Source organism: Schistocerca gregaria, chromosome 4 (assembly GCF_023897955.1).
Source record: "Schistocerca gregaria isolate iqSchGreg1 chromosome 4, iqSchGreg1.2, whole genome shotgun sequence".
Classification (NCBI taxonomy): domain Eukaryota; kingdom Metazoa; phylum Arthropoda; class Insecta; order Orthoptera; family Acrididae; genus Schistocerca; species Schistocerca gregaria.
In genome coordinates, this window is record NC_064923.1 from 442,641,181 (window position 1) to 442,659,492 (window position 18,312).

At 39.8% G+C, this 18,312-nt stretch overlaps 1 protein-coding gene across 1 annotated transcript in view; it reads right to left on the bottom strand.

Moving 5' to 3' along the window:
• LOC126366017 (major facilitator superfamily domain-containing protein 6) overlaps positions 1-18,312 on the bottom strand; it is a 344,070-nt gene that overhangs the window by 22,049 nt on the left and 303,709 nt on the right. The window contains exons 11-12 of the mRNA XM_049970901.1: positions 16,367-16,541; positions 2,078-2,196 (exon numbers count right to left, since the gene is read on the bottom strand). Of these exons, the coding sequence (XP_049826858.1) occupies positions 2,078-2,196; positions 16,367-16,541 (294 nt within the window). The remainder of the gene's footprint in view (positions 1-2,077; positions 2,197-16,366; positions 16,542-18,312) is intronic.

Here is an 18,312-nt window from a genome sequence, read left to right on the forward strand (position 1 = left end):
AACATTTCTTTGTACTCAGATAAAAATAGCTGCTTTCCTTCACTGCATTTTTGGAGCTTTATCTATCACAACTGACTTGTACCCACATGGTCCATTACTATTGTTGAATTTGGATGATTTTTTTGCAACAGAAATTTATCTTCACAGCTGGTGAACGTGTTTTTGGTCTTCTTAAGCTGGTAACTGGCCAGCTGAAGAAATACAATCACAAAATAAGTCACAACACCAAAAAATAATTAATGTAGAGTAATGAAATTTTGGGAATTGTCATCCAGTGACATCCCATATATGCTTGACTGGAGACAGTTCTGGTGATCATGGAGGCTAGGGAGTGTCAACAGTCTGCAGAGCATGTTGGGTTACAATATCAGTTTGTGGGCGAGCATTATCCTGCTGGGAAACAACTCCTGGAACGCTGTTCATGAATGGAAACACAACAGGTCAAATCGCCAGACTGAGGTACAATTTTGCAGTCAGAGTATGTGGGATAACCATGAGAGTGTTCCTGCTGTCATATGATATTGCACCCCAGATCTTAACTCCAAGTGTAGGTCCAGTGTTTCTAGCATGCAGAAAGGCTGGTTGCAGGTCCTCAACTGGCCTCCTTTTAACCAACGCATGGCCATCACTGGCACAAAGACAGAACCAATTTTCATTAGAAAACACAACAAAACTCCACCTGCCATCCAATGAGCCCTCACTAGACACCATTGAAGTTACAAATGGTAGTGGTTTGGCATCAATGGAATGCACGCTGCATGGCATCTGGTTCCGAACTGTCCTAGAAGTAACCAATTTGTAACTGTTCGTTGTGTCACAGTTGTGCTAACTGCTTCTCAAATTGTTGTTGCAGATACAGTATGATGTGGCAGAGCCACACGTTGAACACAGTGATCTTCCCTTTCAGTAGTGCCACGTGGCCATCCAGAGTCCATTCCTCTTGTGACTGTACGTTCCCATGACCACCACTGTCAGCAGTCATGTGCAGTGTTTACATTCATGCCAAGTCCTTCTTCAATATCACCAAAGAGACTTACAGCTTGTCATAAGCCCTATTACACAGCCTCATTCATACTAAGTGAGGTGTTGATAATGGCACCTTAGTCATCTTAAGGGCTTTCTTGACAACCATTGATTCATCACCACCCATCTCAAAGGTAATGGACCCTCACTACTGTTAGTGTGTGTATTTAAAGCAAACCTGATCTGCAGTCTCACAGCGGCACTACCAGCACCACTCCTATGGGACTGGTGCAAAATCTGAAGAGACATAATCTTTCACATGTAGAAACATTTCTGTCAACTCCTGATTATGTCTCACAACTCCTTCTGGTGTTGCAATTTTTTTCTGTTGGCACATGAATCACAAATGGGACATAAGGGTAGAAAAAAATGGCTTAATGACAAGAAGATGAGGTGAAAGATGGTTGAACACTAAATATTTTAGTGCATACTTAGGGAAATATAGTCAGTATAATTCATATGTTGGATACTACAACACTTTAAATGGCAGTGTCACTTATGCAATAACTAAAGAAGTCTCAGTGACACTCTTTCCAGTTTCACCAAAGGATGACATGATAACATACAGTGGGGAAAAGACAATATTTAAAGAATTTTGACCATTATGTTATTTAAGAAGATTTTTGTAGCATTTTGTAGTAACACTTGTCTATGTTGGTGATATTTATAACTATTTTTTTAATGAAATTTTTGATTTTTGTCACTTGTTTTGTATCATGTGAGGTTTTTGGCAGGACAATATGGCTGGAAATGTTTCATGATGATTGGTAGTAGTACATATTTTGTCAATCTTGTAAGCAATCTGGATGTTACCTCATAGTGACAATGAAATCATTTGTATGGGTAACATTAGATGACAACATTTTTTGGGAATTCTTCTACAGTTCTGAGACTCACATCAAGAATAGCCATCTATCAATGTACTAAGAGTAAACTATTACAAAAATTTGGAAAATACAATGTGCCAAGAAACTGAGATTTTATGGAACAAGATGCTAACTACAAAATCACAATCAGCTATGACTATGAGGCCAAAGTTGATAATGAAATATACCTGAAAATTTCTACGAATGATTTCTTCTTCATCAACAGAGTTCTGCCCATCATTTAAAATATGACTTCTATAGCTGTATCCACCTCCACCATTCTGCAAAAATGGGTTTGTTGATCCACCTGAAACAGAGTCAGAAAACATCTTACACATGACAGTATATTGATTTTTGGATTACTATTACTGATCCACTATAACAAGATAGAACTACTTACTAAAACGTTAAACATGGCTACTGAAATATGTAAACATTTACAACTCTCACAACTTGTAATACCTTTACTATCAATGGTTAAACACCAGTAAGTATTTCAATATATATTACTAAAATTCTTCATATTCAAAATGTAAAATGTATTATTACCTTCTGGAGGCCAAAACTAGGAATTCAGCTTGCGTTAATGCTATAGTAAATTTGGAGCAAAGTAAGAAAAAAATTGTATATTACCTTGTGTGCGGTATTTTGTGGGCTATGTTTTTGTAAGATTAAAGACATATACGCTCTCAGACTGTACAATAAATACGAAGAAAATGTAATGCAGTTGTAGAACTGGTGGTTGTAAGGAACTTCCTTAGGTTTGTACATTTATTTCATTCCTCATACTAAATATATAATCTACTTACACACACACACACACACACACACACACACACACACACACACACACACACACACTCTGAAGAGCCAAAGAAACTGGTACACCTGCCTAATATTGTGTAGGGCCCCCACTAGCCCACAGAAGTGCTGTAACATGACTTGGCATGGAGTCAACTAACATCTGAAGTAGTGCTGGAAGGGAACTGACAGCATGAATTCTGCAGGGCTGTCCATAAATCTGTAGGAGTACGAGGAGGTGGAGATCTCTTCTGAACACCATGCTGCAAGGAATCCCAGATATGCTCAATAATGTTCATGTCTGGGGAGTCTGGTGGCCAGCGGAAGTGTTTAAACTCAGAAGAGTGTTCCTGGAGCCACTCTGTAGCAATTCTGATAGTGTGGAGTGTTACTTTGTGCTACTGGAATTGCCCAAGTCCGTCAGAATGCACAATGGACATGAATCAACGCAGGTGATCAGACAGGATGCTTACGGATGTGTCACTTGTCAGAGTCATATCCACAGTAGATATATCAGGGGTCACATATCACTCCAACTGCACATGCCTCACACCATTACAGAGCCTCCATCAGCTTGAACAGTCCCCTGCTGACATGCAGGGTCCATGGATTCATGAGGTTGTCTCCACACCTATACACGTCCATCCACTTGATGCAATTGGAAATGAGACTTATCCAAACAGGCAACGTTTTTCCAGTCCTCAATAGTCAAATGTCAGTGCTGACAGGCACAGGTGAGGCATAAAGCTTTGTATCATGCAGTCATGAATGGAACACAAGTGAGCCTTTGGCTCCGAAAGCGTATACTGATGATGTTTTGTTGAATGGCTCGCACTGCAGCAATGTCAGAGATTTGATGTTTTAACAGATTTCTGATATTCATGGTACACTCATGAAAAGGTTGTACAAGAAAATCCAACTGCTGTGTCCCATCACTCACACACTGTCTATAACACCACGTTCAGACTCACTTAAATCTTGATAATCTGCAATCTACATCCTTCTGAATCTGCTTAGTGTATTCATCTCTTGGTCTCCCTCTACAGTTTTTACCCTCCATGGTGCCCTCCAATACTAAATTTGTGACCCCTTGATGCCTCAGAACATGTCCTACCAACCGGTCCCTTCTTCTTGTCAAGCTGTGCCACAAACTCCTCTTCTCCCCAATTCTATTCAATAGCTCCTCATTAGTTATGTGATCAACCCATCTAATCCTCAGCATTCTTCTGTAGCACCACATTTCAAAAGCTTCTATTCTCTTCTTGTCCAAACTATTTATCGCCATGTTTCACTTTCATACATGGCTACACTCCATACAAGTATTTCAGAAATGACTTCCTGACACTTAAACCTATGCTCAATGTTAACAAATTTCTCTTCTTCAGGAACGCTATGCTTGCCATTGCCAGTATACATTTTATATCCTCTCTACTTCAACCATCATCAGTTATTTCAACTGCTCTTCCAACTCCTTTGCTGTCTGACAGAATTACAATGTCATCAGTGAACCTCAAAGATTTTATTTCTTCTCCATGGATTTTAATACCTACTCCGAACTTTTCTTTTGTTTCCCTTAGTGCTTGCTCAATGTACAGATTGAATAGCATTGGGGAGAGGCTACAAACCTGTCTCACTCCCTTCCCAACCACTGCTTCCCTTTCATGTCCCTCAACTCTTATAACTGCCATCTGGTTTCTGTACAAATTGTAAATAGCCTTTTGCTCTCTGTATTTTACCCCCTGCCATTTTCAGAATTTGAAAGAGAGTATTCTAGTCAACATTGTCAAAAGCTTTCTCTAAGTCTACAAATGCTAGAAATGTAGGTTTGCCTTTCCTTAATCTTTCTTCTAAGATAAGTTGTAGGGTCAGTATTGCCTCACTTATCTTCCCTGAGGTCGGCTTCTACCAGTTTTTCCATTCATCTCTAAAGAATTTGCGTTAGTATTTTGTAGCTGTGACATATTAAACTGATAGTTCAGTAATTTTCACATCTGTCAACACCTGCTTTCTTTGGGATTGGAATTATTATATTCTTCTTGAAGTCTGAGGGTATTTTGCCTGTCTCATACATCTTGCTCACCAGATGGTAGAGTTTTGTCAGGACTGGCTCTCCCAAGGCCATCAATAGTTCTAATGGAATGTTGTCTACTCCTGGTTCCTTGTTTCGACTCAGGGCTTTCATTACTCTGTCAAACTCTTCACGCAGTATCATATCCCCCATTTCATCTTCATCTACATGCTCTTCCATTTCCATAATATTGTCCTCAAGTACGTCACCCTTGTATAGACCCTCTATGTACTCCTTCCACCTTTCTGCTTTCCCTTCTTTGCTTAGAACTCGGTTTCCATCTCAGCTATTGATATTCATGCAAGTGGTTCTCTTTTCGCCAAAAGCCTCTCTAATTTTCCTGTAGGCATTATTTATCTTACCCTTAGTGATATGTGCCTCTACATCCTTAGAGTTGTCCTGCTTCACTTACTGCATTTTTGTATTTTCTCCTTTCATCAATTAAATTCATTATCTCTTCTGTTACCCAAGGATTTCTACTAGCCCTCGTCTTTTTACCTTCTTGATCCTCTGCTGCCTTCAATATTTCATTCCTCAAAGCTACCCATTCTTCTTGTACTGTATTTCTTTCCCCCATTCCTGTCAATTGTTCCCTTATGCTCTCCCTGAAACTCTGTACAACCTCTGGTTTAGTCAGTTTATCCAGGTCTCATCTCCTTAAATTCCCACCTTTTTGTAATTTCTACAGGATTAATCTACAGTTCATAACCAATAGATTGTGGTCAGAGTCCACATCTGCCCCTGGAAATGTCTTACAGTTTAAAACCTGGTTCCTAAATCTCTGACTTACCATTGTATAATCTATCTGATAGCTTCTAGTATCTCCAGGATTCTTTCATCTATACAACCTTCTTTTCTGATCCTTGAACCAAGTATTAGCTATGATTAAGTTATGCTCTGTGCAAAATTCTACCAGACAGCTTCCTCTTTCATCTCTTACCCCCAATCCATTTTCACCTACTATGTTTCCTTGTCTCCCTTTTCCTACTCTCGAATTCCAGTCACCCACGACTATTAAATTTTTGTCTCCCTTCACTACCTGAATAATTTCTTTTATCTCATCATACATTTCATTAATTTCTTCATCATCTTCAGAGCTAGTTGGCATATAAACTTGTACTACTGTAGTAGGCATTGGGTTCGTGTCTATCTTGACCACAATAATGTGTTTGCTATGCTGTTTGTAGTAGCTTACCTGCACTCCTATTTTTTTAAAATTCATTATTAAACCTACTCCTGCATTACCCCTATTTGATTTTGTATTTATAACTCTGTATTCACCTGACCAAAAGTCTTGTTCCTCCTGCCACTGAACTTCTCTAATTCTCACTATATCTAACTTTAATCTATCCATTTCCCTTTTAAAAATTTTCTAACCTACCTGCCCAATTAAGGGACCATTCCAGGCTCTAATTCGTAGAACACCAGTTTTCTTTCTCCTGATGACAATGTCCTCTTGAGTAGTCCCCGCCTGGAGATCTGAATGGGGGACTATTTTACCTCCGGAAAGTGCAGACATAGAGAACTAAAATAGAATGAAGCAAAGAATAGTTACAGTGAAGAAATGCTGAGATGGAAGAAATTAACATTAATTAAAGCCAGATGAGTGGCAAGAACCAAGGGCATGTTGTAGTGCTAGTTCCCACCTGTGGAGTTGTGAGAAACTGGTGTCTGATGAAAGAATCCAGATGGCGAGTGTGTGGAAACAGGCACCGAGGTCACGAATGTCATGTTGTAGAGCATGCTCTGCAACAGGATATTGTGAGTTGCCAGTATACACCCTCTGCCTATGCCCATTCATGCTTATTGATAATTTGGTGGTAGACATGCCGATGTAGAAGTCCAAACAGTGTCTACAGAACAGCTGGTGTAAGGCATGTGTCATATACAACATGACATTGAACCTTGCCTTGAACAATTGCCTCCACAATCCCAACTTGATCCACCACCACTACCTCAATATTATCCCTTCCAATCCTTCCAAGAATTCCTCACATCCAGCATTGCTTCACAATCCTTCCTCAGGTCTCTAAAACATGACCCTTACCTGTCCTCTCCAGAACTCCAGGCTCTACGTTCCCTAAAAGCTGATGACTCCATCATTATCCTCCCAGCAGACAAAGGATCTACCACTGTAGTACTTGACCAAATTGAGTATGTTAATGAAGGTCTATACCAGCTGTCTGACACCTGTACATACAGAATCTGCCATCAAGATCCCATCCCTGTGGTTCAAACTGACCTGCAGTCCCTCCTTAAAACCTCAGGCCCCTCACAAGGTCTAACACCACAATCGACAGAACATCTCATCCTACCCCTTCTTCCTACGATCCACAAACCCTATCATCCTGTCCATCCTATAGTTGCTTGCTTCAGAGCACCCACTGAATGTATATCTGCCTTAGTTGATCATCATTTGCAACCCATAGTGCAAAGACTCACCTCCTAGATCAATTGAAATCTGTGCCCACCCCACTCCAACCACTCACCTTGCTTGTCACTATTGATGCCACCTCTCTCTATATCAACATCCCCCAAGTACATGGTCTGTCTGTTGCTGAGCATTTGCTCAGTCAGCAACCACCTGATTCCAAACCTGTGACATCCTTCGTATTGAAATTAATCAACTTTATGCTTACCAAAAACTACTTCACATTTCAGGGACAGATGTACAAACAGATCAGGGGTACGGCCATGGGAGCAGGATGACTCCTTCCTATGCAAAACTTTTCATGGGTCACTTTGCTGGGGCTTTCCTGAGAGCCATAAGTCTTCAGCCCCTGGTTTGGTTTAGGTACATTGATGACATCTTTACAATACAGACTCATAGTCAAGCTGGCCTGCTAAAATTCATTGAATCTCTGAATACCTTCTCCCAGTTAAGTTTAACATACTTCAGTTCCAAATCCCATGCCAATTTTGTTGATGTTGATCTCATCCTCACCAAAGGCCAGCTACACACTTCCGTCCACATTAAACCAACTAACAAACAACAGTATTTACATTTTGATAGTGGTATCCTTTCTATGTCAAACATTCCTTCCCACACAGCCTTGGCATCTGAGGCAAGTGTATTTGTTTGGATGCAGACTCTTTACACCAATACACCACCATTCTCACCTCAGCCTTCATTGCGCGTAATTACCTTACCAGCATAGTTAAAAAGCAGATTTTCCCAGGCCATCACATCCAATCCTGGTATTGCTGAACCCCCCAAAAAACAGCTTTGGAGCACACCATTGGTGACTCAGTATTATCTTGGTCTGAAATGTGTTAAACAGCTACTTTGACAGGGCCATGACTTCCTAAAATCATGCCCTGAAATGAGATGCAATCTGTCTGAAATTTTGCCCACTACACCTAGAATAGCTTTCCATCACCCTGCCAATCTCTGCAATATTTTTGTCAGACGCTATGCTCTTTTTGCACCCATTTTCCTACCATACAGCCCCTACCCCTGCGACTAGCCCCTCTGCAAGACTTGCCCTGTGCACCCTCCTATGACAGCCCTGTAGCTGGCAAAATATATACTATCAAAGGGAGAGCCACCAGTGAAACAACACATGTCATATACCAGCTGTTATGTAAACAATTTTCGACCTCTTACGTTGGCACGACCACCACCAAATTATCAATAAGAATGAATGGGCATAGGCAGAGGGTGTATGCTGGCAACTCATAATCTCCTGTTGCTGAGCATGCTCTACAGCATCACATTCGTGACCTCAGTGGCTGTTTCACCACTTGCACCATCTGGATTTTTCCCCCAGAAACCAGTTTCTTAGAACTCTACAGGTTGGAGCTAGAACTACAACATGTTCTTGGGTCTCACCACCCACCTTTCTTAGAACTCTACAGGTTGGAGCTAGAACTACAACATGTTCTTGGGTCTCGCCACCCACCTGGCCTTATTTTATGTTAATTTCTTCCATCTCAGCATTTCTTCACTGTAATTACTCTTTGCTTCACTCTGTTTCAGTTTTCTAGATCTTTCATTGTCTTTCTCGTCTAATTTTCACCGCCCCCTGCCCTCCCACCTCTGTTGCATACAATGCACTTAGCTTTTCACTCTTATTAACTCATGAATGATGTTTAAGCAGTAATTTCTGTCTCCATATTACCCTGTCTTTCACCTTTTTAAGCTCTCAGATTTTCAAATCTCGTCTGATGCAGTTCCCTACAGTCTGTCTTTCCTACTCATCCTGTATGGTAAGTCTCCCCTGACCCGCAGTTCTGTGTGACTTTCCCAATATCTACCCCTGTTCCTAGATCTCTCCAGTCCTTTTCCTTCACCCTTCTTCTTTCTGTCTGAAGAAGGAGCCACTGACTCTGAAAGCTTGCCATTTACAACCATCTTTTATGTGTGTGTTCTGCCACAGCTTGGTGAGTAGATTTTTTATATACTCAGTTAAATAATTTTGTCAATAATTGATTGATTATATTGTTCTTTATGATTGAGGGCCATGTAATCTTAGATGTTCCAGTTAAAAACATAATTCAAATGTCAGTCAGTGTAGATAGTCTGATCCCTATTTCCAGAAGCCTATTGTGTATTTTATGGAAGTATTCTAAGTATGATGTATATAATTCAGTTAAGCATTAACATACTAGTATACTGACAGAAATGGAAAGTGTCACCAGTCTGACATTTATTTTTATAGCGATGTCCATTACACACTGAAATGACGAAAATCATGGGATAGCAATAAATAAATGTACATATCATGTGACTATGGCCTCCCATTAGGTAGATGATTCACCAGGTGCAAGTATTTCGATTTGACGTCACTTCGCCAACTTGCGTGTTGATGGGGATGAAATGATGATGATTAGGACAACACAACATCCAGTCTTTGTGGACAGAAAATCTTCAACCCAGCCAGGAATCGAACCCGGGCCCTTAGGATTGACATTCTGTCGCACTGACCACTCAGCTACCAGGGGTGAACATGGGATAGCAATATTCACATCATATTCAGACAGACAGTAGTATCATGTGTGGAAGGTATAAAAGGGCAGTGCATTTGTGGAGCTGTCATTTGTACTCATATGATTCATGTGAAAAGGTTTCCAGCATGATTATGGCCACACAATGGGAATTAACACAGTTTGAATGCAGAATGGTAATTGGAGTTAAATGCATGGGACATTCCATTTTGGAAATCATTAGGGAATTCATTATTATCCACAATGCCAAGAGTGCAACGAGAATACAAAATTTCAGGCATTACTTCTCACCATGGACAATTGCAGTGGCTGATGGCCATCACTTAACAACCAAGGACAGTGGCATTTATGTAGAGTTGTCAATCTAACAGACAAGCAACACTGCAGAAATCATTGTAGGATGTGCAATGAATGCATCTGTTATGCTAGTGATGTGAAATATGGCATTAATTGGCTATGGTAGCAGATGACTGACATGAGTGCCTTTTCTTACAGTATGACATTGCCTGCAGTGCCTCTCCTGGGCTCATAACCATACCAATTGGATGATGGAAAACTGTGGCCTGATCAAATGAGCCTCAATATCGTTCGGTAAAAGCTGATAGTAAGGTTCGAGTGTGGCAAGATCTCATGAAGCCATGGACCCAGGTCGTCAACAAGGCACTGTGCAAGATGCAAGTGGCTCCATAATGATGTGGGCTGTGTTTACATGGAATGGACTGGGTCACTGACTGGAAATGGTTATGTTTGGCTACTTGGAGACCATTTGTAGCCATTCATGGATTTCATGTCCCCAAACAACAGAATTTTTATGGATGACAATGTACCATGTCACCAGGGCACAGTTATTTGCAACTGGTTTGAAGAAATTCTGGACAATTTGAGTGAATGAGCTAAATACCCAGATCGCCTGATGAATCCCATCAAACATTTATGGGGAATAATCAAGAGGTCAGTTCGTGAACAAAATCCTGCACCAGCAACACTTTCCCAGTTGTGGTTGGCTGTAGAGGCAGTGTGGCTCAATATTTCTGCAGGAGACTTCCAAGGACTTGTTGAGTCCATGCCACGTTGCTGGACAACATTGGACGAAAGGAGGTCTGACATGTTATTATGAGGTATCCCATGACTTTTATCATTTCATTGTGTAATGGATATTAAATGATGATTAAACTTTCAGTCAATTTGGAATGATATCCATCATCAACATCACTGTGAGGTATATCTAAAAACAAAGGAGCGAAAGCGTTGGTATGTTGATAGAGACAATAAAAACAATAAAAAACACACACACAAATTTCAAGCTTTCGCAGCCCAAGGTTGCTTTGTCAGGAAAGAGGGAAGGAGAGGGAAAGATGAAAGGATGTAGGTTTTAAGGGAGAGGGTAAGGAGTCATTACAATCCTGGGAGTGGAAAGACTTACCTTAGGGGGAAAACAGGACAGGTATACACTCACACACACACACACACATATCCATCCACACATATACACACACAGGCAGACATATGTAAATGCAAAGAGGTTGGGCAGAGATGTCAGTCGAGGCGGAAGTACACGTGTGTACGTGTACGTGTGTGTGTGTGTGTGTGTGTGTGTGTGTGTGTGTGTATGTGTGTGTGTGTGTGTGTGTGTATACCTGTCCTTTTTCCCCCCTAAGGTAAGTCTATGTTGCTGGTGACTTGTTAACTGTGTAACTGAACATTGTGGAACATCACATTTAGAGCTTGTTACATGTAGTTGTGTTTGCAATTGGACAGGAAAGGTAGAGAGGTTAAAACCTTGTGGCAGAAAGCAGCCTTCACCTCTCAGAAAGCAAAAATGAGGCCACCAGGTTTAATATTTCTGTCTACTGGATGGAACATCATTGAACAGTTTCACACTTTAAGTCCTAAGATGCAGCAAATATGTTTGAAATTAGTAAAAAGCACTTTTGTACAATGCTGTAGCCAGAAAATTCTGTTACCCAAATTTCAGTAATGAAACCAGTCTGAACTGATGAAATGTTATTGGGTAATCAACAAAGCTACAGCATAATCTTTCAGCAGTGGTTTCACAGGTTTCTTACTTGCAGTTTCAGGTGAACACAACAAGAAGGAAATGTATTAAAATCTTGCTTCAAGGTAACATTTTCACTTACCTCTTAGCCAAAGATTTTATCAACGAAATTTGCCAAGAAAGCTTGCATTCCGATGTGGACTACAAGAGTTCAGATTAATTAATATTTGGGTTAAGTGCCACCATGTTAACACCATTATGAATAAGTGGCCATGGAGTAGAAAAAATGGAGAAATTTAACTGCTTTAAGTGCATGTTTCTAACAGGAATGTTTGATTTAGGGAAATAAGACAATGAAACTGTGAGTTAAGGGATATGATAAGAAAAATAAAACAAGGAAATGGAATACAGATTTTAGCTACATTGTAATACATCTGTAGCCACAGGAATACGGTAAAATGTAAAAACAATATCTGATGAGTAAATCATTCAGTCCTCTTGCTAGGGACAGGAGAAAGTGACCAGTTAAAACTCATACCAGTATTTTAGTTCTAAATAACCAATATTTTTTGGTATTTGTTAGATCTCTATTATAAGAGATGTTTATATTTTTTACTAATAAATGTAAAAAACCAAAATATCAACTAGCCATATCGGCAGTGCTACAATTTTTTACTTTTAATTAAATCTTTTTTAAAGAGTGAGTAATTTTCTTATTTGTAAAATTTGAATTACTGTGGAATATTTTGTTGTTACAGAAAACAAGAAAAGTAATCAGTGCTATTTTAATAAAAGTGCTGACAGAAATGAGCAAGAATCACATGACTTAAGAACTGGTTCACCACTGTTGAGACAATAATGTACCTATTACCATGTGGGATTGCCTATTAGATGGTAGGCATGCACATGCATTGTGCAAGACTTGCCCCATTGTGAGACTACATGATAGTCCCTCATTGTTGTCATCAAACGTAAGACAGTTGTATTACAGAGTGGCACCATCCCTAGTCTGGAAGTATTTTAAGAAGTGTGGTACCAGTGAAGTAGGAATATAATGTTCCATTTACTTTAAAAGATTAAAAATGGGAGAAGCCACAATAAATTTGTGACATAATATAAGTTAAGGTTAAAACTTAACAGTTCATTCATAGTTTACATAAAAATAGGAAGCAGCTGATCTGCTGCCTGTGTCTACATAACATGCCTTTATCTGCTTGTAGCCCTTGAAAATGGACAAATTAACATGATAATTAGAGTTCTTCAACCTCAGTTTTCAGCCTTTAGCACTGACTATATGTAATATCCAAATAGTGGTACGACCCCCAATCACAACATGATCTTCAAGCACATTTACAAAAAATGAGAGTCAGTAGGAGCATACTGGTAATTTTTGTAATAGTCAGCCACTTATGACTTTTTGAGAAAAGCAGTGAATAGCAGACCAACCAAATCTTCTTTTATTTGTCTATTTAATATTTTGGTTCTATGTACTTTGAAACTGAGGGAATCAAAATTTTTCAATCTTTGTTCAGTTTTTGCGTTAACTACATGAAATAATATAATAAAAAACTAAAAATTCGTTATTTCAGAAGCTGCTTCTTTGGAGTGGATTTAACAATCTGGTTAAACTGGCATTGAAAAAAGAAGAATGATATACCAGAACCCAGTTGTTTCAGCAATAACCACTATCCCTACCTCACGCTGTAAAAGAACACAAGAGAATTGCAAAGGGAAGATGATCAACATGCTTCACTGCCATGGCAAAAATTTCCCCTTTTTAACAGTAACCAGTCTTATTGTTGGTTTCATTCCATTATTCAGCCCTTTATGCCTTATTGTAAACAGTCTATATCTGCATCCCTACTATGTGTAGTGTCATCCCCAATATGTATGATGTTTTTAATGGTTTGTTATTCATATTATAATCTCTGTTTGCTCTCACAACCGTTCTCTTTTGCTGCCCTCTTTAGCTCTAAGCTAACTATCCATGTGTACCATAGCCTGTAGTACCACAACTTGCCCTGATTGTAGTAAAGATTTCTGACAGGCTTTTTTTCTACTACTTGTTTATTGGATGCTTTACCTATCCACTTAATTTTTCAATTCCCTTCTATAGCACCATGTTTCAAATACATCTTGTTTATTTCATATCAGTTTTCCAATACCCTATGTTTCACCTCTATATAATATTGTACATACATTGAAGCACCAAAGGACCTGGTATAGGTATGCATATTCAAATACAGAGAGATTTAAATAGGCAGAATACAGCACTGCAGTCAGCAGTGTCTATAAAAGACAAGTGTATGGTGTAGTTGTTAGGTTGATGCTGCTGATACAGTGGCAGGTTATCAAGATGTAAGTGAGACTGAACGTGGTGTTATAGTCAGTGCACAAGTAATGGGACACACCATCTCCGAGGTAGGATTTTCTTATACGACCTTTTCACAAGTGCACTGTGAATATTAGGAATCCATTAAAACACCAAATCTCCGACATTGCTGTGGCCCGAAAAAGATCCTGCAAGAACAGGATTAATGATCACTGAAGAGAATTGTTCAGCATGACAAAAGTGCAACCCTTCAGTAAATTGCTGCAGGCTTCAGTGGCGCATCATCAACAAGGGTCAATGGCCGAACCATTCAATGAAACATCATAGATATGGGCATTTGGAGCTGAAGGCCCACTCATGTACGCTTGACGACTGCATGCCACAAAGCTTTATGCCTCACCTAGGCCTGTCAACACTGAAATTGGTCTGTTGATGACTGGAAACATGTTGCCTGGTTGGGTGAGTCTTGTTTCAAATTGTATCGAGTGGATGATTGCCCAAGTCTGTCCAAATGCACAGTGGACATGAATGGGTGCAGGTGATCAGACAGGATGCTTACGTATGTGTCATCTGTCAGGGTCATATCTAGATGTGTCAACAGTCCCATACCACTCCAACTGTGCCATTACAGAGCATCCACCAGTTGAACAGTCCCCAACTGACATGCAGGAGCCATGTATTGATGAGGTTGTCCGCATACCCATACACATTCATCCTCTCAATACAATTTGAAACAAGACTCACCCAACCAGGCAACCTGTTTCCAGTCATCAACAGACCAATTTCAGTGTTGACAGGCCTAGGCAAGGCATAAAGCTTTGTGTCATGCAGTCACCAAGGGTACATGAGTGGGCCTTCAGCTCCAAATACCCATCCATATCTATGATGTTTCATTGAATGGTTCAGCCATTGACCCTTGTTAATGATGCGGCACTGAAACCTGCAGCAATTTGCTGAAGGGTTGCACTTTTGTCATGCTGAACAATTCTCTTCAGTGGTCATTAATCCCGTCCTTGGAGGATCTTTTTCCGGCCACAGCAATGTCGGAGATTTGGTGTTTTAATGGATTCCTAATATTCACGGTACACTCATGAAAAGGTCATATGGGAAAATCCCCACTTCATCGCTACCTCAGAGATGCTGTGTCCCATCGCTCATGTGCTGACTATAACACTACATTCAGTCTCACTTAGATCTTGAGCATCAACCTAACAACTGCGCCATACGATTGTCTTTTATAGACACTGCTGAGTGCAGCACTCTATTCTGCCTGTTTACATCTATTCCATTGGGACAATGCGACACCCCACAAGTCCAGAATTGTTACAGAGTGACTCCAGGAACACTCTTATGAGTTTAAACACTTCCTCTCGCCACTAAACTCTTGGGACATGAACATTATTGAGCATATCTGGGGTGCTTTGCAATGTGCTGTTCAGAAGAGATATTCACCACCTCATACTCTTACGGATTTAAGGACAGCCCTGCAGGATTCATGGTGTCAATTCCCTCCAGCACTACTTCACACATTAGTCAAATCCATGCCATGTCATGTTGTGGCACTTCTGCATGTTCGCAGAGGCCCTACATGATATTAGGCAGGTGTACATGTTTCTTTGGCTCTTCAGTGCAATATAGTTTTACAGTTTCATAAACTTTTCCCAAATTTTATACAAATATTTGGTATTAGGAAAACTCTATTCTTGAACTACATTGTTGTAATTGGATACACAACACTATCAAAAATGTTAGTACAACTTTATTAGACTGTTGCATGTACAGCAGTTACTATAATACACACTAAACACAATAAGATAAGGCAAATGTATGCAAGCAGTAATAGCATGATAACTGAGTGTGAGTGTAGGATGGAAGGGTTTAAATAGGCACTCACTCATGGTAGGCTCTATCAAAAGTTCACAGTACTGTTCTTTCATGGAACACTCTCACGGATGACAAAACACTTCTAATGTGCATGACTTTCAAGTGTGCACACATTACTTCATACATCAATCTGATTTTGATGTCTGCTTTTCTTTGATCACCAGTGTACATTTCTTTGTTGATAGTACAGTCCTTCACTTTTTCTTCTTTGTGCCTCCCAGTTACATGTTTAGCAAATTCACTTCATCACTTTCCTCTATGCTTTGATTATTTGTAATGCAGTTTCTGTGTGAAATAATTTTTTGATTTTGTTTAAAAGTTAAATAACACTTATGTTCTGCAAGAAAGGCCATGGTGTCTATAAACTGTAAAATTGTTATTACTTCCTATAAATTCTTGTTCTGATTTTTCCCCTCCAAGTAGGAAAGTTAGGAATTTAAAAGTCTCACCTCCAATAGATGGCTGTCCAGGCACATCAAGATTGCCACCAGATGTTTGATATGTTGCACCATAGCCAGCTTGGTCGGAATTACCTAGCTCATGCAGTCGCGTGCTGGACAGTGCACGAGGAATAGGATTACTGGGAACCCCATGAGGAGCCAAGTGTGCTGTTTCTTCAGCCACCTGAAATCAATTACAACATATAATAAAAATGGATATTTGCTACCTGAACAAAACATTACATCAAGTTAAAAGTTATCAATTCCTTCTAATCTGAAATTACTCATTATGTATATGGAGAGTGTAATATCCATGATTGAATACTGAAGTAAATGAAATGGTGTGTATGTGCTACAAAAAACAACAAATGTTCAGAAACAAAAGTGTTACGGCACACTAAGAAATTCAGTTTCTGGTGGATTATGGCCTCTAGCAACTGAGCAGAATGCACTGTTATTTCTAACAAATCCATATATGCTCATGGGCGATTGAATTATATATAGTTACTTTGTTGAAGAAAGAGCACTGCTGTTGCCATCTAATAAAGTAGTTCAGGATGTATAGTAAGTTGCTGTTGGACTTTTTTAGTTTACACTCAGGTAAATGTTGGATGCAATGTGTGATAGTTACCCCTGAACACAAGCAGATTATGAGTGCATGATATATTGGATATTCCATCTTTGAGGTTATGCATGCACTGAGCTTTAAACAAGACACTGCAACAATTGTATGCCATACAAACATCAGATTGGGTAAAGCCTTGCTCCCAGAGTCTATGACCAAGGCTAAGATTGCGTTTATGACAGGAACTGAAATCAACTTACGTGGGCTGTAATACTGATTGATGGACCACAGTACCATAAATCACTCACTAATTCATTGATAGAGAACAGCTGGTGAACAGCTGTACCATCCACAATAATCTCACCACTATGGGTTTCAGGAGCAACCATCCAGCACATGTACCTCTACTCGCCATACATCACAAACAATGGCTATTAGCATTGGTGCAAAAACACTGCCACTAGATGCTCACACCATTAAAATAGTACCCGGACTGATGTATTGTGGTAAACATTGGTACTCTCTGACAGCTGGGCACAGGTATACTGAAAGCCATATAAAACTATGGAAAATACACCACCCCTGCCCTGCTTTCCTTCCCCTTCCACCCCGACCTGCTCCTTACCCCCACTATGCAGACGGCTTCTCCCATCATGCGCAGTTGCTCGTAGTCTGGGCTTGGCAGCCAAAGACAGTGGTCATATGTGTGTGAGATGCATTTGCATAAACATTTGTGTGTACACTGTCTAATTCAGAAAAAGGTCTTTTGGCTGAAAGTTTACTTGTTTAGGAGTCTTTTTGTTGTGCCTGTCTGCAACTCAACATCCCCACTATTTGGTACAATTTGTCATATCAAGTAATGCATACTATCTGCTAATAGGACACCATCCATTAGACTGTAACAATATATGCGTCTTACTGCCTAACGATACAGGAACATACTGTCTGATCATGTTCACTGTTCACTGTGAAGACCCCAATGACAATCTTAACTTTCAGTAAGGCAATGAATCATCTCATTGCTCTCAAAGGTACTTGTATGCCTTGAGCTACTGGCAGCACTAATGGAAGTGCAATTACTGTACTGATTCTGCACTGTGGCACTGTATGGCATTACTAAGTCAGTTTTATAAACAATGATTGCAGTACCGGTAACTTTAAACTGGTTACACACCAATCCAAACCAAATGAAGAAATTGTGATTGCCTTATCATTTTAAATCATTCACTAATCAAGCAGTCGCTTGGCAACAGCTACAGTTAGCGAATAATGTTGTGAGAATGTAAAAGGTGAATGACCTGTGACGTAACGTGTTTATTGTCAATGTGCCGTCAGAGATGCACTGAGTTACTGACTTTGAAAACTGCTGCGCGAAAAACGGACAGAAGAA